The 25,209-nt window shown below is 43.2% G+C and overlaps 1 protein-coding gene across 1 annotated transcript in view; it reads right to left on the bottom strand.

The window, feature by feature from the left end:
• Window positions 1-246: 246 nt before the first annotated feature.
• The window catches only part of LOC311016611 (sterile alpha motif domain-containing protein 10-like), a 52,055-nt gene continuing 27,092 nt past the window's right edge, over window positions 247-25,209 (bottom strand). Inside the window, exons 3-5 of the mRNA XM_084014422.1 lie at window positions 14,167-14,335; window positions 8,207-8,347; window positions 247-1,742 (exon numbers count right to left, since the gene is read on the bottom strand). Coding sequence (XP_083870548.1) covers window positions 1,720-1,742; window positions 8,207-8,347; window positions 14,167-14,335 — 333 coding nt within the window. The 3' untranslated portion in view covers window positions 247-1,719. The remainder of the gene's footprint in view (window positions 1,743-8,206; window positions 8,348-14,166; window positions 14,336-25,209) is intronic.

Below are 25,209 nucleotides of genomic sequence, written 5' to 3'. Positions count from 1 at the left end.
GACCAAAGTATCGTGATACGTATCGTATCGTGACCAAAGTATCGTGATACGTATCGTATCGTGAGGTTCTTGCCAATACTCACCCCTATATATATATATATATATATATATATATATATATATATATATATATATATATATATATATATATAGAGAGAGAGAGATAGATATAGATATATATACTCAAGGGAAAACAGACATAATAGTGTAAAAATCAGGATCAACACTGAATCTCAATTAGTTTATTCTAAAAAGAAAGCTTTCATCGTGTTCCATAACACATCTTCTTCATATCTGTAAAGCAGATACATTTTTATTTATTTATTTTTTGCATTTCAAACAGCTCATCAATCATCGGACGAATTAAACCAAAAGTGTTCATATTTACAGCACATCAGGTAATCCAAAAATAATACAGCGTGTTTTAACAGTCAAATACTTACATTGCCCAAAGACTTCTTGTCAAAGGACGGGTGGAGGGATGTTGGAAGTTAATTTTATTTATTTGAATTTATCCATTCAAGTGACTTAAACATCTTCATCACCGTCTGCTGCCGTCGACAGTGACATCATCGCCTCTGTAGCTGCGCCAGGGATCTCGCAACCCGGGCAGCCGCCATCGCATTTTGATTTCCGAGCATTTGAAATCAAAGCGTCGCACCCCGGGAGAGAAAAGTGGGGAGAATACAAGAATACAGTAGCATTTGTGTGACAAACGGTAAACAGCAGCACACACAAAGGAGGGGAAGCTATGACGGCTGCCAAGTCTCCGCCGCTGTTACACGCAAAAATGTAGATTTCCCTCAGCGGACGCTCAGGACTTGCAGCTCAAATCACTTATCCAATAAAGCGCTACTCCTCTTAAATTATTGCTTCATCAAGCGTAGACGGTCAGTGATGTTCAGATTAACTCCTGTGACCTCGGGAACCATTCCATTAATAAAAGACTACAGTATATGCAGATTTACAGCGTGTTATTCTACAATACTCATACTGTATAAATACGTTTCTATTATTATTCTCGCTGAGCTGTCCCAATGTAAAAAAAAAAGAAGAAAAAAAAGGATGTTGGAATGACATTCGACTTCAAATCGTTACCTCCGATTCCAAAACCGAAGTCCTGAGAGGAGAAATGAAGATTGGTTGTGTTGGATGGAGACTGGAGGTTTTAGTTCCGGTGGCCAAACGGGGGCGCTGCGTGTAAATCTCAACGTCTCAACCATCACCAACGTGATTTCGTGTCGTTGGGTTCAAAGGTCACCATTCTATAAAACCACGCCAAAGAGTTAGTCATGTAATGGCCTTAACAGAAGAGGCGGAGGGGAAAACCCGGTGAATCCTGCAGTTCTCTTGCTGAAACTGCCAAAACAGAACCAGATGAGACGGGAAAAACCAAAAGGAGATCAAGCACATACCAGTGACAGGCCTACATCATCACCCGGGCTGTGAATCTAACATCTTATCACTATGTTACAGTGGGACCCCTGTAGGGGAGGGGGGTTCTTTTGTCGCCGTCTCAATGTCCGTGAACTGGATTGGCCGCGTTGAATGAGAGTCCTCCAGACCGCTTGGCATGTAACCTATAGGCTCGTCCTCTCCCCTTTCACTCGCCGATTCTCCGCTCACATATCTGAAGACAGCAGCTCCTCCGTGGCTCCTAGAGATGTATTGTGTCGGGGGGTACGAGGGAAAGGGCTGCCAAATGAATCCAGAGATGAGCTAAGAGAAGTTTCCAAAGGAGGCTGCAGAAAGAGGGGAGAGAAGGGCATGCATAATTAAGATTCACATGGAGAGAAAAGGCTATGATAGTCTTCATTTAATACTGATGCCTCTATAGAGAGGCTAGGTCCCGCCCCTTCTGGTGGACCACAATGGGAATTTATTCAGGAAAAAATAGACAAATACGTTTGAAACCATGAGGTCTGTCATTTTAAAAGACCATTTTTACAGAGCAAGGAAGTGGCATTTTGTGGTATAACTGTGAAGGCTCTCAGTCATCCAGGTGGTGCATCAGGTGAGATAACATTACATTTGTGATGGAACATAGCTAAGTTAGCTAGCTAGCTCCCAAGCCATGCTAACGCCATGACCACGCCCACTTAGGAGACAGGAAGTGTATCATTTCAAACCATCTGCGGAGCTTGTGAGGCTTCATCTTAGCTACAAAGCATCTTTGTTAAGGACTGTGGTAAAATGAGAGGTTTTCTCAAGGGACTCTGGTGTTTGGAAACACTACCACGTTTACTGCCAAAATCAACACAACATGAAAGTTCCTTTTGGCAGCTTTTAAGTGCACAAGTAGTCTGCTTGCAGCCTCAGTGCGTGGTCATGAATGTGTTTCTCCCCATTAGTCTGTCTTCGTTAATGCAGCTGTTGAAACACATCCCGCCTTGAAAACAGATCAGACTCATCCAAGAGACCTGTTAAAGCAGAAGTAGCAGTTCATCACCTTCCTGAATCTGTATGTGTCACCTGACTCACCCCAAACCCTGTTACTGAATCATCAAGTAACCGGTGTGGCTGGCCTCATGCAACACAATGCACCCCATCACCGAGCAGCAGCAAGCGAGAGAGTAATGGTAGGTGTGTAGGGAGAGAGGAAGACACAGAAATATTGATATTTGATTGTAAATAATGATAGTGGCATCCGTAGCAAATTCAAGGTATCATAATCTGTTAACACTGGCATATAATATAGTTCGGGCAAATGCTGACTTTATTTTTAGTGTTGATGGAGCAGCTAGTGTTGGCATAGCCCAGCACCCATCAATCCAGACTCCATTCAGAAAACAAGCAATTTTAATATAGTTTGTCATTTTGCAGACAGACCTAACAAACCATGACTTTGGACTTTTTTTTTTGCAAATTGTGGTCATTATGTAGTTATTTCAGCATCTTCTTTTATCCATTGCAATTAAATCACAACTAAATATTTATTTTGGGTTCATCCACCTGTAGTAAACCAGCCGATGTGTGTGTTGCTGTTCACGGCATATCTGGGACTTCAACATGTACAAAGCAGCAATAGTGGTTATTTCAGCCATGATTGATGAAACCTTGTCGGCATCTTCACAGAGGTAAGCCCCGCCTCCTCGCCGACGCAGTGAGTGAGGAAACACAAATGATCCTGGGGTCAAACTCAGGTGAGTTACGTGAAGGCGGATATACTCTCCTGACAGCCGAGGACGCCACCTGTCTCTGGATGCAGACAGGTGCAGCTCGGAGTGAACCAGGAAGCGATGGAGAGAGACAGACGGATGGAGAGGCACTGATATGACTAGAGGCTCGTACAGCTTCTCTGTTAGAAAGCCCTTTTTAAATGAGCTCCCGATGGAGTTGCCTCAGCCTCGGTGCGGCGGAGGAGACGAGGCGGATAGCAAAGCAGAAACGACATCTTCCTTCTTCCTCTCTGTCTGTCAAAGTTTCATTCATATTCTAATTCAGAGCTGCTGTTTCGCTGGGAGGCAACACTCAGAGTTCTTAGTAAAGCTCTGCGAGGGTGGATGACATCACAGGAGGGTTTCAGAGGAGACCAAGAGGATCTCCCACAGGAACAAAGGCGCCGCCGGGGGTCAAGGGTTGGGCATCCAGTTTTAGCTGATTACCACAGAGTCTGAAACATGGCAGATGGCTAAACACAAAGGCAACTTTGATGACATTTTGTCTGAGGACTGGTTGTAAAGATATTCCAACAACTAGAGGAGAAGAAGGAGAAGAAGGAGGAGGAGGGCAGGTCTCCCACTGGGGCTCTGATCTGAATCCTCCCTCCCAAAAGATTTCCAGATGTTACAACAACCCCGACTCGGTTCAGGCTGCCCTGAGAGACAGCGCTGGCTCTGGGCTGTGGAAGACATCAGTCTTACCTTTCACTGGCTGACTGATAGAACACAGCCAAGCCTGCTGGAAACACATGAAATACTGTACGTGAAGTGTCTCAAATAAAAACACAAGATTTGTGCAGAGAAACGGCAAGGGGATAGCTTTCACAACGTTGAAAGGGTTATGTACAAGGGGAAACCAAAACAGCACTACAGCCGAGCAGGTTGAAGTGGATGGATGGGCCTACATATTATATGGAACCTGCGTTTGATCTGATTTGAATTTCAACTGTTAGCGACTTTAGAATTTGAGGAAGTTTTGTTATTTAACTGTGACCTGAAACTTTGCCCCAAGGATAAAAAGAAATCTACTTTTTTAAGTTTCAAACACTGCAAACGGGGCTGCAAAAAGTTTCTTGAAGTTAGAATACCAAAAGTCCGTCAGTTAAAGAGTTTGGAAAAGAGTTGCAGCACTTGGCCTGGAAAAAGGGGCCCACCTTCTGGAGCCGGACCTCAGGGTCTAGTTTAGTCTGGTAAAAGGTCACCAGAGAGGATAGACAGTAATATCTACGGCTACTTTTTATTTTATTTAAGCATTCTGAATAATACATTTACTAAATTGACCTTTAAATAATAACTATTATGTATTGAATAGGCTACATTTATTAGGAGACTATGTGTGTATATACTGTATATTTACATACCGGTATGCATATACACCTTCTCAGTAACATCTCACCTTCCGTATTACTTTAGATGACATCATTTTTATAAGCCGTTGGAGAGACACCTCCAGAGCATTTAGTGCTTGTGAAAGGTTGACGAGGTAACTGAAGAGTGCATGTTACAAGGCTGCTGATGGGAATAATATGCAGGGGTCGCGGTAAATCGTGCCATCAGACAAACTCGTATCACATTGCAGCTTGTTTGTATTTTCATCCTCTTTTCAACAGTTATCGTGCGATCAATATTTAATCTCGGGTAAATACACTGCAGATGAATCAGACCTGGCAGGCGGTTTGACACGAGGCCAAATCACACCTGAATGTTAAATATAAATATATTGGGAGAATCTTTGAGGGAGAACAGCTGAACGTGTTCGTTAGGCTGTGTGCATCCTTCCACCAGCACCACATGATAATATAATAACCATATGATAACATCTGCATGCTAAGTCATGCTGCATGAGTTGTTTACAGAAATGTGATGCCTAAATATTAGTTCTGGATAGACGTCATTCATTTAAGTACTTTGGAAGTAGGGGCGGGAATCCTCAGAGGCCCCACGATACATTATTATCACAATACTTAAATCACAATACATGATCTTATTGCGATTTTAAATTTTGTGAGTGCAGTGTTGCGATAACATATTGCGATATATTGTGATTTATTTCCCCTTTTTCAACTACAAAGAATGCAGTTTCTCTGTTTTATCTAAAAAGACAGTTTTAACTGTTTATCTGACTTCATAATTTTTATTGGAGCAAAATGTGTTTGTCAGCAGACAGACGCATACAAACACCTCATTAATGTTGCTTACAAATTTATTACGATATTATTATTATTGTTAAAGTGTACCTCGTCCAATCCCGCTGACTTTACACATGACCAGGAAAAAGGTAGCACCATCTAGTGGACTGAAGAAGCAGCTGTCACCAAAAGGTTTAGTTTGTATTTGCAATATTAATATTTTAAATATAATAAATATTGTGATACTTTGCTGTATGGATCCTATTTGAAAGTACAGGCTACAGCTTGCTGGTTGTGTGGACTTTGCTGGAGACAAGGACAGGGCATTTTGGCTTTTTTTTCCTAATGTTCCAGTCCTCACTCTTCCAGACCTCTGCCCTCATCTACCACCTCATCACCACCTCATCACCACCTCATCACCACCTCATCACACTCGACCCCCATTATCGCCCCTTCAGCTGCCTCCCACCACCGTCCTACTTTTATCACCCCTGAATACCCTCCAGTCCTGTGAACCTCAGGTGTTTTATAAGGCCGCCAAATTAGCCTGCCCTTATAGCTCAGAGTCGGAGCCTGCTGAACTGGCAAATTACATTTGCATTGCTCTATTAATAGAAGTGTCCGACAGCAAATTTAATTCTCTCTCTCCCTCTTCTAACCAGTCAATTGCATTCCATCCCTCAGTTTAATTCGCTTTTGATTCAATTCACGCTTAATTGGCAATGCGTGTTGTGTAAAAACCATTTCCACTAAGTGTCCGAGAGGAATAGGCTAAATTGATAAGAGAGGAAACAATAAATTATCAACGCTGAGTTTGTTTGGGTCAGAGATGGGACGTTTAACAAACAGTCGTGATTGGTGGGAGTGGCCTCTGGTAGTGGCCAATAAACAGGGACATAATACATCACCGTTTCACATAATAACCTTTTTCCCTGCTCCAACTCTCATTACAATATCACCCTTTAAAAATCCATTATCAATTTGCCTACGATGGCTCTTTTTCAAAGCTGATCGTTTGTATCATCACCTGCTTACTGCCCTCTGTGTGTTTTAGGGTATTTATGTTCACTATCATTGACCAGTAGCCCAGTTATTCCTGCATACAGAGGCCTTCCGGTCTTCCCCATGGGAACTTTGTTTGGGAAACAAGTTTGTTAGAGAGGTGGAGAGAGTCTAATTGTTCTAACCCGTTTGAATTGTCTCATGAATAACAGATAGAATGTTGGTCAATTTAAAAGATAGCTTTTCAAGTCTAGTCTAGTTTGCTAACTGCTCAGTAAACTCACGCAATTTATGTCAGCTCGCCAGTTAGCTAGCTATCTTAGCTACGATCCATCACGTCATGTTACCCGATGTGTTTTATCCAGCGACTCTTATCAGCCGGGAACAGAAAGAAGGAGCGAGACCTGTAGTTAGCGTGAGTAATGTCACAGTCTCATACTTCAACAGTTATACTGCAAAACTATTGTGAGATCTAAGACCGTGACGAACATATTGGCTCTTTTCATTATTTGGCCACTTTCATAAACGCTTATAGGGGTATAATGTTTGTTATTTTAGTTTAGTTTATTTCCCAGAATGTTTTTTTGGTGAAATACTTAATTTCAACTAGTTTATTCAATATTATTCAACGTCTCTGATGAATCGATTGCATTTTTGAATGCCTCACAGTCAGAACTCGTTTCTGTGACGTTCTTGGTCTCGAGATCACAACACTGTGATCCTCATCCTTTTCATATCAAAGCTACCTCTTCCTGTCTCTCACACACTGTTCATATTGCTGTGGGATTGTGGAGCTCTAACAGAGTCTCTGGCTCCATACACGGTCAACATTGTGACTACAAAAAAAACACGTTCAGGTCCCGAGGGGGGGTCACAGATAGATTTAAATGGGCATCAAACGCAGAATTGTTTCATTTATTTGACCCTGAAGCAGACTCTGGAGGGGAAGAAACAGTCAGAGCACGTCAGAGCATGAACCTTTGGCTCGAAATACAAAATCACAAAGGATGATAGAATTATTACACATAACATTAAATAGTAGCTTTACACTTTAAGCTTTAACCCAAATGATATGACTACTGTAATGAAACATTTCTTACCAAATTTATCAAAATCACCATTGAATGGTTGAGACGGCTCATTTACCGTTTTAAACCTTTCACTGTTGCAGGATTGTCGGGAAGGGAATGTTAGGTATCTACAGTGAGATTCTCTCTACCTGATGATGTCGTGATTTGTTTGGTGATGATACTTTTATTTTTGTGTATTCTTGAGCATATGTAGATGTAAAAAATGAGTAGCTTTGTAAATTACCCAAACATGTTTTTATTTAATCTACCTATTTGGCAGTACCTCTGAAGCCCACCAGTGGGCCCCATCAACGCAGTTTATTAAATTACGTATGAAAACACACCACAAAACTCCAGTTGGGTTTAACACATTTGTTAAACTGCTACTTTAAATATTAGAACCTGTGTTAGGGTGTAATTCTATTGAAGATTTGAAATAATATATATAATATATATTTACACTTGAATTTAAGTTACCATTAGGATCTGAACCTCCAGTTGTGTAAACATTTCACTTTGATGACTCATAGCCATCAATAAACACAGAAAACAAGCACCTTCCTCGACAATGACCAAAAACAGGCTTGTGAGACACGAAGCCACGTCGACTGCTGAATTCAGGTCAGCGGTGATTGACTGAGCCAGTTTATTGATGGCGGGATAATAAAAATGTTTACCGAAGTCATCATTCAGAGACAGGGCAGCAAATCAAGAGCTGCCATCAATAATAACCCACACACAAACAGCTGCAGCTGGATGTTTGTATGCTGTGGCAGGCATGCATGGATCCAGACCAATTCATCCAAACCCACGGAAGCATGGTTGCTCCCGTCCTCTTACTTACTTCTACTAAGCAGCTGCAGGTTGCGGACCTCTTCCCTGACCTGCAGCTGGAGGACTTGTTGGAGGACCTCCTGCCTCAGCGTCTCCTGGATGATTCCCATCCTCTCCAGCTTCTCGCCGTTCAAACGCAGCAACGCCCGTCCTGCCAGGAGAAGGAGGAGGGTTACGTTTCTCCACTTATTTAGAACATCAGGCACCTTTCAACACAATTATCATCACCATTAAAGCTGATTCCCCCCATATAAGTTTCCAAAATGTTACATTTCTACGTAAAAACCTTTCTGTACTTACGCTCAGGCCACCACAGTGTACTTCCTTTATAGTGTGTCCCTGTTACTCCTACTGATTGTGTTCACGCTTCAAAAATCCTAAATGTGGTGTTCATGGGAAAAAAATCCCATTGGCTTTTCGTCACGGGAATGCTTACTTCCTGTTTTGGCCTCGAAACGTACATCACCACTGCAGCAGTTTCTAAAGAGGCTGGCGTGAGAAGGATCGCTCTGTGGTTTTACTACAGAACTGGGAAGTTGACCCTGGAGAAATAGACATTTAACATACCATTACCCGCGGTAAACAGGTTTTACTACCAAGCTGCACTCAACGACGCAAAGGCAATATAAAAACCTTAAGACTTTCACGTTACTATGGGTCAGATAGTTAGGTCCTTCTGTGCAGACATCCATCATACCTGCAGCAGCTCTGTACGATGCCCACATCATAATTAGACTCATTACTCATGCAGCTCATTCTCTATATCATTCTCTTCATTCTTCCATCAGTATATCCTCCGTCTACAGAATGCACATATTCCCAGCACACATAGCCATGTCTTTCTCCCACATATAGAGACAATGGTACACACTACTCATTAAACTGTGTTTGTTCGTCTACGGCAGCTAATGAGCACGTCTGTAGGCAGAGTGCACAAAAGAGAAGAAGACAATAGGACGGTAAATTAAGGGACAATACAGTCCTATTGGCCTTTAGTCGCTTTTCTGAGCCTGTGTAAAATACACATCCTTAACAGTGAGCAGTAATGTTTAATAAAAACAGAAGGGCAGGTTTGTGTTTTTAATGTGTGCTCGGCTGAAGTCGGTCTGCTGTGACTGTTTTTTTAGCTTCAGGTTTGGCATTTTGGTTTCCGGTACCTGTACTTTACTTTTCCTACATTTTAAAACAAGTATCTGTACTTTCTACTCCTCACATTTTCAGGCTCGTTACTTTAGATTTAAAGAATTTGAGGGGAAATTATTATTCAAATTTTCTTATTAATACGGGAAAAAAACAGCCGGTAGAAATGAGATACTTTTTACTTTCTACTTTGAGTACATTTCTGAGCTTGTACTTTTTCACTTTTTTTATTTTTTCTACTTGAGTGTAGAAATGTGTTAGTGGGTCATGCTAGTCGAGGTGAAGTCTGAACAGGTGAGTCTTGAGCCTTTTTCGGAAAATGGCAAATGACACTTCTGGACCCTCAGTGCCCCCATCCTTGGCTAAGCTGTAAAAAAAGAAATGTAAATGAACCATAGATGAGTTGTAAAGTGATGGAGGGATTTAGTGTTTCATAATGTCTGTTATTGCTGTGAGCTGAAGGGCCTGGGATCAGCTGTATAACAAGCTGTTTACAAACTCATTTTAGTTCATGGGCACCATACAGTATGTTCTCAAGTGGGCCGGACCAATACAGCCATAACAAACCTCCAATGTTTCCCTTCTTATGACAAACAGCCCGAGTTGTCATCGCTGATCTCTCGGTGGCGACTAAAAACACAACAATTAAATCATCTTCTCTGTTCTCGGTCTTCCTTGTAAGTTCTTGTATTTTTCCCCATAATGAGTCTGATAGCGGGCACCGAATATTAGATTTCTTAAACACCAAAGAGAATTTGGACCTTTTTCTGGGTCGTTTCTTGCCTTCGGCCACATGTTTGACACCTCCTGCTATAAAAGAACCAGTCTGTGCAGCGTGAAGGCAAACCACATCTGAAGGCAAAAGTGTTTATGGCTGTTTCTAAGGAGGGGCGGTGTAACACCAAGGTGTGATAAACGTTGAAATGTGTCTCTCCTGAATGGCCTTCCCAGTGTAGCGCGGCTAAAACTGACTGAAACCATTGTGTCAAAATGGAAAAAGAGAGCCAAAGAAATAAGTTCAAACACCACCAACTCTCGACCCTCCACACCCCTGGCCGATCCCGCCGCGAAGGGCATGCAAAGGGCGAATGCCAGATTGTGATTTCCACGCCCTTTGATTCCAATAGTGTAAATTGCGGGACGGGGGACGGTTTATTTAGCTCCTCGTCTAGACGGTCTCCATGTTTTTCAAACGTATGAGTCATCTGCTGACCGATGCACTCCCAAAAGTCGGACTGCATTTTCATTTTCTTCTTTGATGTAGCTTCCCCACAGTGCATGCAGCCCTCTGGAGCTAAAGTGAAATAGGATTTCAGTTTGAAAAATGCATTTGATGAAAAGTATTGAATGTTTAGAAAGTTCGCCTTTTCAATTTCTTGGAGTGAAAGTGAAGTAGGAGTCAGATGTTTGTTATCATAGCGCCACAGTTTCCCTATCTACAGGGATTGAGGAAACCTTTTCCTGGTGAAAGGTGTATATGTCACATTTGGCGGTTGCAGCATTCGAAGGTGGCTGTTACCACATTTCAACGAGTGAGTGAGCTTATGTGAATGAAAGGAGGGAGCGGCGATACGGACAACAAATCAGTGAATCAGAGGATTTAACGTTATTGCCATGGAAGGTCCCAAATGCAGCAAAATAAGAGGGAAAAGGAAACTCGGCAGAGGGTTCGCTCATAAGTGATGATGGAGAGGGTTATTTTTCTCTCAGTGGGGAATTCCTGAATCTTAACAAAACTTTTTTAAAGTTAAGTGATTGATACTTTCTGGGCAGCAGACAAGACCACTGAAAATCATATTAGGAAGCTGCAATTAGGATTTTTTCACATTCATACTTGGATATGATATATAGCTCTCAGTGGAGCTATAAGCCAAATGAGGACAGAACTGTCATCAAGTCCTCATCTTACACTCTTATAAATAAGGGTTCCAGTCTGGGTTCTTCCAAGGGCTGAGGTTTTATCATCCATTTACCATTTACTCAGAACTAGCTACTTCTGAAGAGACCCTTTTTTGGAGAAAGATCCCAACCGATCACACCACAGAAGTGTTCTCCATAGAAGCTATCATAAGTGGAACCTTTCACGTATGTGGAAAGTCCCCAGCCCTTTGGGGTTCCAGCTCAAACCCTTGTAATATAAAAGGTTTCTAGGTAGAATCCCAAGGTGGGCTCCAGATGAAACCCTTGTAATTTAAAGGGGCTCTTGGTGGAACCCCCTGGTTGGGTTCTTGTTAGCATCCATAGGTGGAAGGGTTCTGGATGGAACATCTGAACAGGGTCTGTGAGGGTGGAACCTCTCACAGATGGGTCCTCTGTATAACCCTTTTTGTTGGGTTCCAGGTGAAACCCTCTGAAATGGTTCCAGGTGAAACCTTTATGGAAGGAACCAGAAAGGGATCCCTGTATGGTTCTAGTTGGCACCTTTTTCTTTCTGCAACCAGATGGAATGATCCACTGTAGTTACCTCTACTGTATACTCGTCATGACAAACCATTTAGCTTTCACAATGGTTATATGGATGTGTGTGTGTGTGTGTGTGTGTGTGTGTGTGTGTGTGTGTGTGTGTGTGTGTGTGTGTGTGTGTGTGTGTGTGTAGTTCTTCTTAGAGTCCAGGTGTTCTCTGTTTCCAGCTCAGTGGAACAACCCATTTTGTATGCGAGTCTAACTATCTTGGGGATACAACAGCTATAATTTGACATTTATTTTGTGATTTATTTCTTTATTTTTTAACACACAAACACTCACTACAGTCTGCACACGCACACTCACTCATCGACCTCTTCGGCCAAACAACTCCCCGACATCCCTCCGATGTGAGCTGCCAACAGCTGTGCCAGTATGTCCTAGAAAAACCACTGCCCTTGGTGTGTATACGTGTGTGTGTGTGTGTGTGTGTGTGTGTGTGTGTGTGTGTGTGTGTGTGTGTGTGTGTGTGTGTATAAATGAGACAAAGCAGATGAATGGAGCTCAAATCAATTCCCCTCAGACAGACTTAATACAGCTCCTAATAATTGCCTGCAGATAGGGAAAGTAGTGCTGTTAAAGAGAGAAAAGAGACAAAAACAAAAGCTGTTTCAATAGAGATCGTTTCTCTCAATTTGGCCTCAAAATAAATTGCCTATTAACGATGTCTGGGGGCAAGTGGGGAGCCGATCTGGCTCGGCTACAGGACGATAACAACACTTAAAACCCTCTGAAAGCAATCCAGGAGGGAGGAAGGTAAAGCCCTCCTTATAAAAGGACAACTTTTAGGTTAAACCTTTGATAGGAGAGCAATGTTGTCATTGCTGTCCCTGAAGGCTCTACTGTATTACATTCAGCTGTGATATACAGCAGATCCAAGGTAAGTCACATTTAATATTTGTGTTCCTTCTATGTAAGGAAATCAAATATCCAAAAGGTGCAACCATAGTTTATCATGTATCCTTAAAAAACCTGAATCGTCACATAATTAGTAACTACAACCATCACATTCACGTGGTGAAGTACAACCTTTCTCTCTGCAATGCAGTATAAAGTTTCTGTATTTTTCAAATAGTAGACTTCAAAAAGTACAAACTCTTTATTTGAAGAAGGGATTTTGCTGCACACCAAAAAGCAAATCAGTCGCACGTGTGATTCAGGGAACTCAATCCGTCAACCGGCTCCACATACATCACTGGTGGAACAGAATCATAATCACATTGCACACACAGACTGACGCTATATTTTCCCGCTTTTGACAAACGTCCAACTGTGTTTACAGCTTCTAGATCTGGTCTACTCCTGCCAACAACATTCAGGATGAAAAAAACTGTTAATAGATAAAAAAGTGGAACAAAAGATGGTCGTGTGAATCTTTGCCCACGTAGGCTTTTACATGGAAAAGCAGGAGACGCTGATGTCCTCGGGCAGCTTGTCCCACTGTAATGGTGCTGAGAGGCCGACATGCAGTTACTTCTGGGTCAGTGAACTAAGACGATACGGACACACAATCCCTCTCTGGCTCTCTGAACATCCTTCTGTTTATCGACGCGAGTCTTTGATGCCGACCGTATGCATCGATGATGACGTACGCGCATTCACCTCAACATTTGCACAAGAAGACCCGGGATCTAATAACCCCGCCAAAGTGCAATCCAGCTGGACATCAGCAAGTGGATACGCAGGGATAATTGGATCTAAGCCTCTCCCGCTCTCTCTCCCTTTCTCTGTTTGAGAATACATAAATAAAAATGATCAGATCAGAGCTGCTATGACGGTGGCAGCATTGTTAACCCTGAAGCCTGTGTGTGTGTTTGTGTGTGTGTGCGTGCAAATGTAAGCAAGTGGTGGCTAACCCTGCAGCGCTGAACAACAATGTGTTCTCTGTGAGACGCTAAAAAAGAAACCGCTCTACCGTCTGGTCGTCGGTGTGTGTGAATAAAGTGCATTTGTTTGCTCATGTGTGCCTGTTGGATTTGTGTGTGTGTGTGTGTGTGGCGGGGGGATGGGGGGGGTGTTGTTACGGTAACCCATTTTCTTTTCCCTTTCTTCTCCAGAAATAGGCGGCACTCCTTCCGTTACCTCACATGAATGCTTTTTAAATCTCCTTTGGAGAGATTTGGGTGTAAACCTGTTTCCAGCTGAAAAAGCTAAGCTGTGGAACCACAGGCCTAAAAATAAAAGTTGTGTGACTTTCGGTAAGCCTTTTTACGCCGTTCGCTTCGCAACGTCTTAAGTCTTTAGAAAGCGTCACTGCTGCTCTTATTCGAGGGAACAGAAGTCAGTGGATGAGGTCGGAAGACGATGACGTTTCCAGGCAAACGTCGTTTCTCTTCCAGACTGAATGCTTGTGTGTCGGTACCTTACCTGTGATGGCGTGATGGGAGAACGCCTCTACGTAGGTCAGGTAGTTGTGAGGACAGTGTTTCTTCAGCCACTTGCAGACGTCCTGCTGCGTCCACAGCACCACGGGTTTGGACAGACTGGACAGAGTAGGACTGGTGTGATACACTGTGAAGGCTTCGCCCGGACGCAACTGAAACACACGAGAACGTCAGATTAATGGTGGTAAAAATGAGAGTGGCTAGCGGCGCCAACAGTGCAAACAATTGCAAAAGTGCCCGTCCCCCCTCAGGCTCACAATGTTTCGCTGAGGACACCATCGTCATCGCGTTATCAGCTGTAACTGCTACTTTTTATAAGTCGTATTTAAAGGTTAGCTAAGAAAGGAGACGCTCTGATAACAACACACACAGAGGGAGACTTCATTCTCTGCTCAGGCAGACATTACTCCCCTATATCTTTACATAGAAAATAGTTGTTTGATGCTTTATTAATGCACCCTAAACTGTAGCGTGGGTGTGTGTGTATATATACAGTATGTCCACTACAACAGAGCAGGAAGTGTGGGTGAAAGTTTATATTTGGATTTTAATTTCCTAGTGGTACAATATGACACAATATGAAGTTGGAAGATTGCTTTTTTTATTGTGTTTTTTCTTTAGATAATCACTTTTTAATTGCTTACTTAAAATACCCAACATACTGGATGGTCTCATTAATGCTAAATTAGTTGGGATGATGTGTTCTAATATGGTTTGCAACCAAATCCCTTCTGGTCGTCGAGTAAATCACACATAGAGGCAGCATGAGCAGAGTGCTAATTAAGTCATGGAGCGGAAAGCAGCTTATTTAGGGTTTATACGGTCGCGTGTAGCCTGTCATCACTCATTACATACACATATACATGTTAGCTTGAATCATTTCAAAGTTTGAAAATGATGATCGTTTGTCATTTTAATCCTAATCTCCGTGAGATTCCGTTTTGTATTTCTGCTCGCACTTGATTGGTCAATGCTGCTCAGACTGACTCAACTTTATCTGTATGGCACCTTTCACAAACACCACAGAAAAACAGCAAAATTCATATTTTTCATGAAAAAAAGTCACAAATCCGTAGAAATAATATGAAACTTGATGATTCAGTATTAAAAAACTAAAGCAATTTATGACGTTTCACATAATGAGCATGAATGTAACCCTAATGATCAGTGAACATAAGGTTTAAAAGGGGCGAACAGATGCTCTTGTCTTGATTAAAATGAGCATTCCGTGTTTGTCGCCTGATTTTAAGACACAAATGGAAAACTGCTATCAGCATATTTTATCACACATTATTCCAATTAAGCACAATGTGGCACTTCAGCCGTCTGCTCCCAAAACACAGCAGTTACATTCCAAATGTTATTTCTACCAGCATGGTTGCTGTGTGTTTTTAATTTTTGTATCACATTTATTGATCTATAGCCTGAGGTTCCCCACCCCTGATTCACTAAATGAACATCATGCTGGATTGAAGAAGACTTGAAACTAGAGAACTCATGTTTACAATGTTTACTGAGATAATACATCAAGAGAGAAGTAGGACCATTTTCTCATAGACTTCTATCCAACCAGAGAGGAGTCGCCCCCTGGTGGCCAGCAGAGAGAAGTAGGACCATTTTCTCATAGACTTCTATACAACCAGAGAGGAGTCGCCCCCTGGTGGCCAGCAGAGAAAAGTAGGACCATTTTCTCATAGACTTCTATACAACCAGAGAGGAGTCGCCCCCTGGTGGCCAGCAGAGAGAAGTAGGACCATTTTCTCATAGACTTCTATCCAACCAGAGAGGAGTCGCCCCCTGGTGGCCAGCAGAGAGAAGTAGGACCATTTTCTCATAGACTTCTATACAACCAGAGAGGAGTCGCCCCCTGGTGGCCAGCAGAGAAAAGTAGGACCATTTTCTCATAGACTTCTATACAACCAGAGAGGAGTCGCCCCCTGGTGGCCAGCAGAGAAAAGTAGGACCATTTTCTCATAGACTTCTATACAACCAGAGAGGAGTCGCCCCCTGGTGGCCAGCAGAGAAAAGTAGGACCATTTTCTCATAGACTTCTATACAACCAGAGAGGAGTCGCCCCCTGGTGGTCAGCAGAGAGAAGTAGGACCATTTTCTCATAGACTTCTATACAACCAGAGAGGAGTCGCCCCCTGGTGGCCAGCAGAGAGAAGTAGGACCATTTTCTCACAGACTTCTATCCAACCAGAGAGGTGCTGCCCCTGGTGGCCAGCAGAGAGAAGTAGGACCATTTTCTCATAGACTTCTATACAACCAGAGAGGAGTCGCCCCCTGGTGGCCAAGAAAAGGGAATGCACGTTTAAGGCATTTAAGTTTTGGCTTCATTTTTAAGACACAGATGTTACCGCAAAATATGTCAGGCTTTTCTTTCTGTGTGATGGGGATTTAATATTGGCATTAATTAAGTTCCGTTCATATGGGCAGGAGACACTCCTCCTCATCCTCTCAGCTCTCTCTTTCACTTGTGTGACTTGGTCTCATATCTAATCCATTCATTCATGCTCTGACTGTGCCAACTCCACAACAAAGGCTTTGGCTGATTTTCATCTGAAAAACACAGAACTGCTGCCAAACGTTCCACTCCATAACTGCCTGCATTTAATGGGATTATGTATGCTGAAATGTCAGAAACACACACATAAATGTGACTGGCACACACTCTCATGGCCCGGTAGATAATGTGAGACCAGCTCAGCCAGAACACCTTCACATCGCACTAAGCGATTGACACAGGTTCATAACTATTTACACCTTCATCTTCGCCGTAATGAGATCTCCTCCTGTCAATTTGAGCTCCGATCAGCCGATCACGTTCTGGCTGCTCCGCCGGATAAGTGCGTTCTGCTTTGTAGGCCTTAATTGAAAAACAACTCGTTTCTCCGCTCCAGTGTATTTGCTCGTTTCCTAATTACACGCATACTTCTAACCTGACTCAATGGAGCGCCGAAGCCATTTTAATAATCTCCCCCCCCCCCCCCCCCCCCCATCATTAATGGAGATTGACTTGAGAGAGGCCTGGACATGCTTTCTCTTGTGGCTGATTGAACCTGGGCCAGAGGGGGTAAACATGCTCCCTCGTCGTCCGGAGGCCATAATGTCAGCTCATTTAGTCGCTATCATTGCTGCGAAACTCACATTGACATAGCTGAGTCAATATTGGAGTGAGTGGGCAATAATTAAGAATGGTAAATTCAGCGCTTTAACACTCGGGTGGGGGCATTTTTTCCCCCTACGATTCATTATGTGTTCATTTTTTTTAACTGTCTTGTGCTGTGAATTGTTTTTTCATCGTTTTTTTTAGGTTTCGCACCACAAATAAGGCATCAATTAATCACATTGTGCAGAGCAGACAAAAATATAACTTGTAGTGTACAACAGCACGGAGTCTCTGGTGTCCGTCGTTTAACTATATTATATCCACTCCTTCGATTCTTGCCCTTCACAATAAAAGCCCGAGACATATACGCTGTGCAACTGTTTACCAGAGGGAACTCAAATTCATTTGTTTCTTTTACTGTTCATGTAGTTTAACAAATATTACACATTCTAAAGTTTTCAGTTATCTGGAGCGGAGGGTTATAGGGGTCAGGTGGGTGTGCGCCGCCTACGTGACGATGCTACGCATTACGTTTACGACCGGAGAGGTGAGCAGTTTCCCTGCTGACCTCAGCAACCCTTAACATTAAAGCATACATTAAATCAACACTGTCACAGTTAGTGCAGGTGAGGATTCAGCAGATTGATAATGATCCGGGGACCTCTATGTGTGGGAAAAGACATTTAAATAATAATATACGTGCTCCCCCAACGATGACCCTACAACCTGTAATAACTTATCTTTAACATTGACAAAGCTCCGTGGCATTACATCACCACAGAAGAAATTAAATAAAGTCCTTTCAATGCACAAAGGCATCATTTAGTAACCGTGACAAATCTGGGGGGGCGGATATGGATATTTGAACTAGAATTTATATCCTCACAGCTACATCCATGTCCCAAATATCACCACTTCATCATGTTATCCTCTGAGACATTTGTGTGAAATTGCCATGAATATCATATAAATGCTTGAGTTACAGCAACAAAGAATGCGATCACTAAAATCGGTTCTGTGCAAGTGGATGTTTGTGCCAAATATGAAGAAATTCGTTGCTGAGTAATGGCATTCTGGAAATGCTCACCGACGTGAGGTCATAGCATCCTTTGACTTTGACTACCAAATTTTAATGACTTCATCCTTGAGTGCAAGTGGAAGTTTATGCCAAATTTGAAAAAGTTCCCAAGATATCAGAAGAATGGGACAGACGGGAGGTGGTGGATTCTGATCATCACTTTGACACTTTCAAAAATCAATCAGGAGACGATCTGGATATCCAAAAAAACGGATCAGAGCTGGCAGGCCACGGTGACCTTTGACCACTAAAATCGAATCAATTAATTACTTGATTGGCCGGTTGTGCCAAGTTTGAAGAAATCCCCCAAAACGTTTCCAAGATCCAAAAAAATGGATTTGGACTAGCAGTTTGACCAAGGCCACGGTCACCTTGACCTTTAACCTTCAAAATCAGTTCATCCTCGAGTCCAGGTGGACGTTTTGTGGCACATTTGAGGCAATTCCCTCCGGGGCGATTCTGCAGATATCTTGTTTATGAAGAATGGAACGGATGTCGGGACGGACAAACTGAACCACAGAATGCGTCTGGCTGCGTCCGTCGCCGGCGCGGCGGCATAAAGAGATGACAGGCGGATAGAGAGGATGAACAAAGGACAACAAAAAGAAGAGCAGCCGTGTGCAGGGGGAGTGGGGGAACTCTCTGCCTGAGTAATGGCCTTCATCATCCAGAAGCCAGACGGAAGGAAAATGGAACGATGGCTCCCCCCATCATCCCGCCTCTCTTCTTCCTCCCTCGCTTTTTCTCCCGCCGCTCTTCGGCCATCCATCAGACTCTATCTCCTCTGGCCAGTTCACCCTTTACTACCTCCCCCCCACCCGAGACCTACTTCTGTCCAGCGGGAGGAGCTCCCTCATTCATTACGTACAGGGGAGGCGGGGAGGGATGGAGCTGAGGCTGTATATGGAGCGGGAGTCTAATGAGAGGTGGAGGACGGAGAGGAGGTAATAGATATGTGGTGATCTGTCTGCTTCTAACTGTTCAGTTCAGTGTGTTGGGGAAGATGCTCATTCACTGTCATGCTGATTTGTTCAGAAGGTTGGAGCATCTTTTACTTGTGTACCGCCAGTGTTCCCCAGTCAAACAGACTATTTGGGAGGTGTACTGTTACAGGAAGGATTCACAATCAAATCCTTGAAACAGATACGGTATATCGTGTTGGGTCTATAGATGCTGATGAGAGGAGTACTGTTGCTACGACCAGGCTGCATGTTTTGCCGACATACAAGCACTCGTTTTTTTAGTGTACAAATATGAGAACGGTCTTCTCCTGTTGAGCCAAGTTCCTTTAATCTATTATCATGACTTCATCTTAATGGAAATGGACACAAGGGAGTGATAATGGACTAATGTGCTATTTTTAGGCATCTCCATATATTCCACGAGGGGAGATCTGTCTGTGTTCGTCTCCTGCGTCCTCGCATCCTTTTTCCTTTCCTACTCCACATCCTCCGACGTTCTTCCCTTCTATATTGATCATGCTGTTTGTATCCCCGAACAGCTTATTTGTCCTTCCCTGCTTACTTTGTTCTCTCATGTCTCTTATCCTCTCGCCCCTCGACTTGCTCCTCATAAATTTTATCCTCTGCCTGCCTGACACCCTCCTCCTCCTCCTGCCTCCCCCTCTCCTACTTCCTTTCTTCTGCACAGCTACACCCATTGCCTGTGTTTGATTGTGTGTGAATGCTGCTCTCACACCTGTAGTACCAACCTCCATGTTTCATCCATCGTGGCTGAAATCACCACTATTGCTGCTTTAAATGTGGGAAGTCAAGATGCTCTCGATAATCAAACGGCGTCCTGTCTGAGTTCATCACATCACCCAGAGGTGCTGGTTTTTTTATATGATTGAGCTGTATTCACTGTGAACAGCAAGACACACGTCAGCTGGTTTCCTACAGCTGGATGAACCCAAAATAAGCTATTTTGTTGTGATTTAATTGCAATAAATGGATAAAAAGGATGCTTAAGTAACGACATAATCACCACAACTTTTAAAAAGTCTGAAGTCGCTTTGTTTGGTCTGTCAGACAACTTTTAAAATGCTCGTTTTCTGAATGGAGTCTGGATTGATCCGAGGCTATGCTAACAGCGTACTGCTACATCATCACTTATAATAATGTCGTCTAGACATAAATACGGCTGCGACCTTGTTGTTTGTACACATCATATACTGTTCCCTCTCTATAACGCTCCTCCTCCATCTTCTCCATGTGTCCATCCTAACATCTCTCTCTTTCTATTTCCAATCTGCCCATCTATCTCTCTCCGCTGTCGCTATAGTCTTCAATCTGTCTCCAACAGAAAGACCCTGACAGAAGCTGACACGTGATTCTTCATATCTCCTTCTCACCTCCCCTCACTTCTAATTTAATTTCCCTCTCCTCTCTGTGAGCACCCCCTCCCTCTCCGCTCGCCCAGTCCAGCCTTGTGCATGCATTTAAATGTGAAAATGCTTTCTTGTGCATGGGAGTGTGTGAGGACTGTCAGCCTCCGTTAACTTAGCCCAGCTCTGCCTTTGGTTGTCCTCACGACTCAGTGGGAGGACGAAAAGGGCCAGATGGGATTTTCACAAAGCTCTCTATTTAGCATGAGCTAAAAACATGTGTCTCGGACAGAGCAGCACATCACTGGGCGGCGGGACAAGGACAAAACGGCCTCCAACGTTTCCGCCTCGTTGCCCTCTGATTTTTCTTTCTGCGTCACTCCGCGGTGTCTTTTTAAACCTCTGTTGTCCACAGCATCATCGCTACGCTAACAGCAGCAGCATCCACAAAGGCAGCCACACTTTCACATCACTTAGGTTTAGGAAATGAGCACTGTTGATGTAAACTTAGCGAATGTGTGATTATGAACATTAACAATTCAAGGAACTAATAACAGTTCCCTCTGGTTTACAGTATCTATGTCTAGGGCTTTTATTGTGAAAGGTAAGACAGAAGGAGTGGATCTGGTCTGTGCTGCCTTCGTCACGGTTGGAAGGGCTTTTAATAAAGTTTCCTCTGTGTTGTTTTACAATATATATTTGAATATGCGTGTTCCACAGTCGGTGGTTGATGCATTTATTAAAATCGACCTCCGTCCCAAAAGAAAGCACAGGTAGCATGTGGTTACGTACGTTTGTTGGTGAATATGATGAGCGTATGATACGGAGCAGTACAGAACAGAACAGTTTGACCTTAGTTTAATGGCCTCGGTCCGTTAGCGTTACCACAGCGGACCAGCAGGACGACCATAACGACAGTCGCTCACGGTGGTTTGGTAAAATAATGAGAATGAGCTCGACTGAAGGCGGCCACCCTAAAAATATCGTGTGTAAACTTCTTCTTTAGTCTTTGCAGTAGTGTTCGAAGTTGTTCTGTCTGCTTTCTGCTCTGTGTTGGTGTCGGCTCACGAGGTTCTGTAATGAAGAGGAACAAACATAACCACAGACTGGCCTGTCTCTCTCTCGCTCGCCCACCGAGCACAGCAAATGAGTGAATAAGGGCCTCACTTCCTGTAACAGTTTGGTTCTGGTACGGAGCAAGAAAGCACGGTGGCTGCTGTTCCTTCTTAACTTGCGTCTGTGTTATTCCACCTATTCCCTCGTCTGAGCCGAAGGTTCACCCACAAGCTGTGCGTCAGACAGCGAGATGAGCCACCCACTAACTCCTCCCCCTCGCCCCCGCCGGGCAACCCAGACAGATTTAGGGATGCACAATGAGTCATTATGTGGAAACATCCTATTAACGGATATGTACCTGCAGGGATGTGCAAGAACACATATTAATATCCTCTATTTATACGACATTTAAGCCGTCGTTGACTCGGTGGCCACAGGAGTAGAGTGACATCATTTCACCTGTTTGAATTTTACCATTAATTGTGAAAAAGATACTTCTGCAAGTCAAGAAAGTGACACTTTTTTTTGTAGACGTGGTGAAACTACATCTCTCGTCCATAAGACCATTACTTTGGCTTGCTAGCAAAACACGAAGAAATGTAGTTCTTTATTGTCCTTTTTTTTAAATGTATTTGTCAGTTACCAGAACCCTGGTTTACGCTGATATCGCCATTATCTGTAGCATTAAAAGCACTCGTGTCCGGCCCAGGGATGTCAACAAAGCAAGTAGAGGCTCTAATAACAACACACACAGAGGGAGAGCTACCCTCGGCTCACGTTACTCCACTTTACACCTTTAAATAGAAATAATAATGGTCTGTAATCCTGCATATTGCACCTTTAGCTTGTCTGAAGTGTTACTTAAGTATCATGGGTTTCTACACCTTCTAGTGCAGCAGCGGTGAGGGGAAGAAATAATATTCTTGCTTTCTTGTTCACAAACGCTGAGTAATACATTGTGAATGACAAACAAACACATTCTGATATTTAACTCACATTCCTGGTCTGCATGGATATATATCTGTGTGCGCTCCAGCAGTTTGCATAGGAGTCTATATAGGAGTGCATAATGTGCTGTATTAGCAATAAGCAACGTTCTCCAGGTGCCACCTTATATACAGGAGCCCAGTCGGGTTCCACTTTACTGGCTTCCTTATTCCAGCTGATGTGTACACAACCAGCGTAATGAAGAATAATCTAATCATCACTCCTGAGAGAACCGGACCACACGGGCTGCATACTAAAAAAGAAAAACCCACGTTAGCGCATGCAGACCCATTAACAGGTTCTTTTAAACTAAGGTGCACAAACGAACTGTGGAAGTTGTTGTGAATGCAGAGAGAGAGAGTCGTGGTTGAATAATGCATGAGGAGGCTTGTTGCCACAAGGAAGTGATAAGCCTTACTTCTCATGGTATAGAGGAGGTTTAATTATCCAGTCTCTGTGTAATCACATGGAAACAGCTTCCCACTCGTCTGTTATTCAGCCTTTTATAGCTGTTATAGCTGAGGGGGCACTCTTTTATGAATTATTGAAGAATCTTGCAGTGCATATGTATATCTCTAGCCCTCTCAGTGCAGCCCGGCAAGCTTTTCCTTAAAAGCAGCGAGGAGACTAAACAAATGACCTCCACCGGGCTCTCGGCCTCTTTCATGTGGAAGGCGGTTGCTGTGTCTCATGCTGCTTTAGGTCAAACGTGCTTTGTGTTGTTTGTCTGCAGTGCTGCACGGATGGGTTTTCATTTGGTGTGGAAGTAAAGCCATGCTGCACGGACATTCCTCCTTCGGTGGAATAAATACCATTTTAATATACGGTCCATTTCCTCCCGTATGTACAAGCACTGTGACGTCACAAGTAGTGAGGTAACAGTTCTGGAATCACTCGTCCGTTAGTAACCAGTTTCCATGTTCTACTGGTCTCACCTGAGACCAGTAGAACATGGTGTACAGGAGAAAACCATTAGACTTCCTGGTTTCACTTCTCCCCGCCTCTCCGATGCTCACAGATTATCTCTGGAGTATATTTTAATATTTCTACCCACGTTCATATAGAGACACCGGTTTGATAATAAAAACACCAGTTAATTCACACAGGACGATAATTAGTTCCAGCAAAGGTCAAGGGAAATCTTGTTTTCTTAACCAAACTCATCTTCCACTGTGATTTAATGCAATATAAAATCCACCTTAATATTAATTATAACTTGCGATAGTATTCACTACCTTGAGACGGTCACTGTGTTTTTAATGCTGTCTGCCAAACGTCTTTGTTGTGTGCTAATGTGCAGAAATGAAAGTTTTCCTGTTTATGTGAGGAGAACTTTTAACGGTCATCTCGGAGGCTCCGCTGTGATGTGTGATCACACTCTTTCAGCTGGAGAAACCTTTTGATTTCCTTCGAAGGCTGAGAAATAAATCACAAATAAGTAGAAAGAACAAAATATCAAACGCAAAGGCATGAATATGAAAATGAATTTTCCTTTCTTTTGTTCATAAGAAAAATATTAATCCAGCTTGCATTTCCGTCGGGGTTGTTTTTCGTGGTTATTACTGGAGTTATGACAGAATAAAAGGAGGCGTGGGAGCTGTTTAAAGAGACGATCAGGATGATCCCAGCCAGACCTGCCGGACCAAAACACCACGAGAGCAAGTCCACTGCTCCAGGAGGAGAGGGTAGATAGAAGCTAAGCTAACCCAGCTAGGACCCAGGCTACTCCACTACCCAGCATGCTCCTGGCCGTCTGATGTCTGGTTCGCAGGAAAACAAGACGGCTAAAATAAAGCTTCAGGCTAACCCAGCAATGTGGAGGTCATGGACCGCTGTGCCCACATCTCTCCAGAGACCTGGTCCATCCCGAATCAAGCTGAGGGCCGGACTCTGGTGGGAGGAGAGGAGGTGGTCTGTGTGTAGTTTCCCTGATGCCCACATGTTTTATGCTATGATGTTGAGCATGTCCTCCTGATACACATTCCATAAAAGAGGCACTTTTTCTTTGAATTGCTTCTTCAGTAGTAAATGGGCTACATTCATTGTGCAGCCCCCCTGTTGCACAATGATGATAAATTATCCTTGAATGCCTGCAGATTCTACATTGAAAAGATTGAAAAACGTAAAAAACACCAGCCATGTGTGGAAACCAGCTGAGCCCAACCAAAGCTGCTTCAAAAATAGGATTAAAGCAGAAAACTCTTGAAATCTTTCAATTTGATTGTGACAAAAGGCATGTTTTCTCTTCCTAAGCTGCTGTGATTGCCCACTGGCTGGAATTCATTCCTTTTGAAAAATCCCAAATCAGTGACAGATTATGCGCAAGCATTTCACAGCAGATTGCTTTGCCGAGTGTGGCTTGGACCTCAGAGGCTTTCTTTCTCTTTCTGGGTTTGTTATGGTCCAACCTGTCCAATACGGAGCGGCCCGCCTCCTCGCCTGAACGATTTCAATTCCATCTATAATC

This window comes from Eutrigla gurnardus (genome assembly GCF_963514095.1).
Source record: "Eutrigla gurnardus genome assembly, chromosome: 8".
NCBI lineage: Eukaryota > Metazoa > Chordata > Actinopteri > Perciformes > Triglidae > Eutrigla > Eutrigla gurnardus.
The sequence above is the reverse complement of the archived record's forward strand: the minus strand, read 5'-3'. Positions and strand labels throughout refer to the sequence as shown.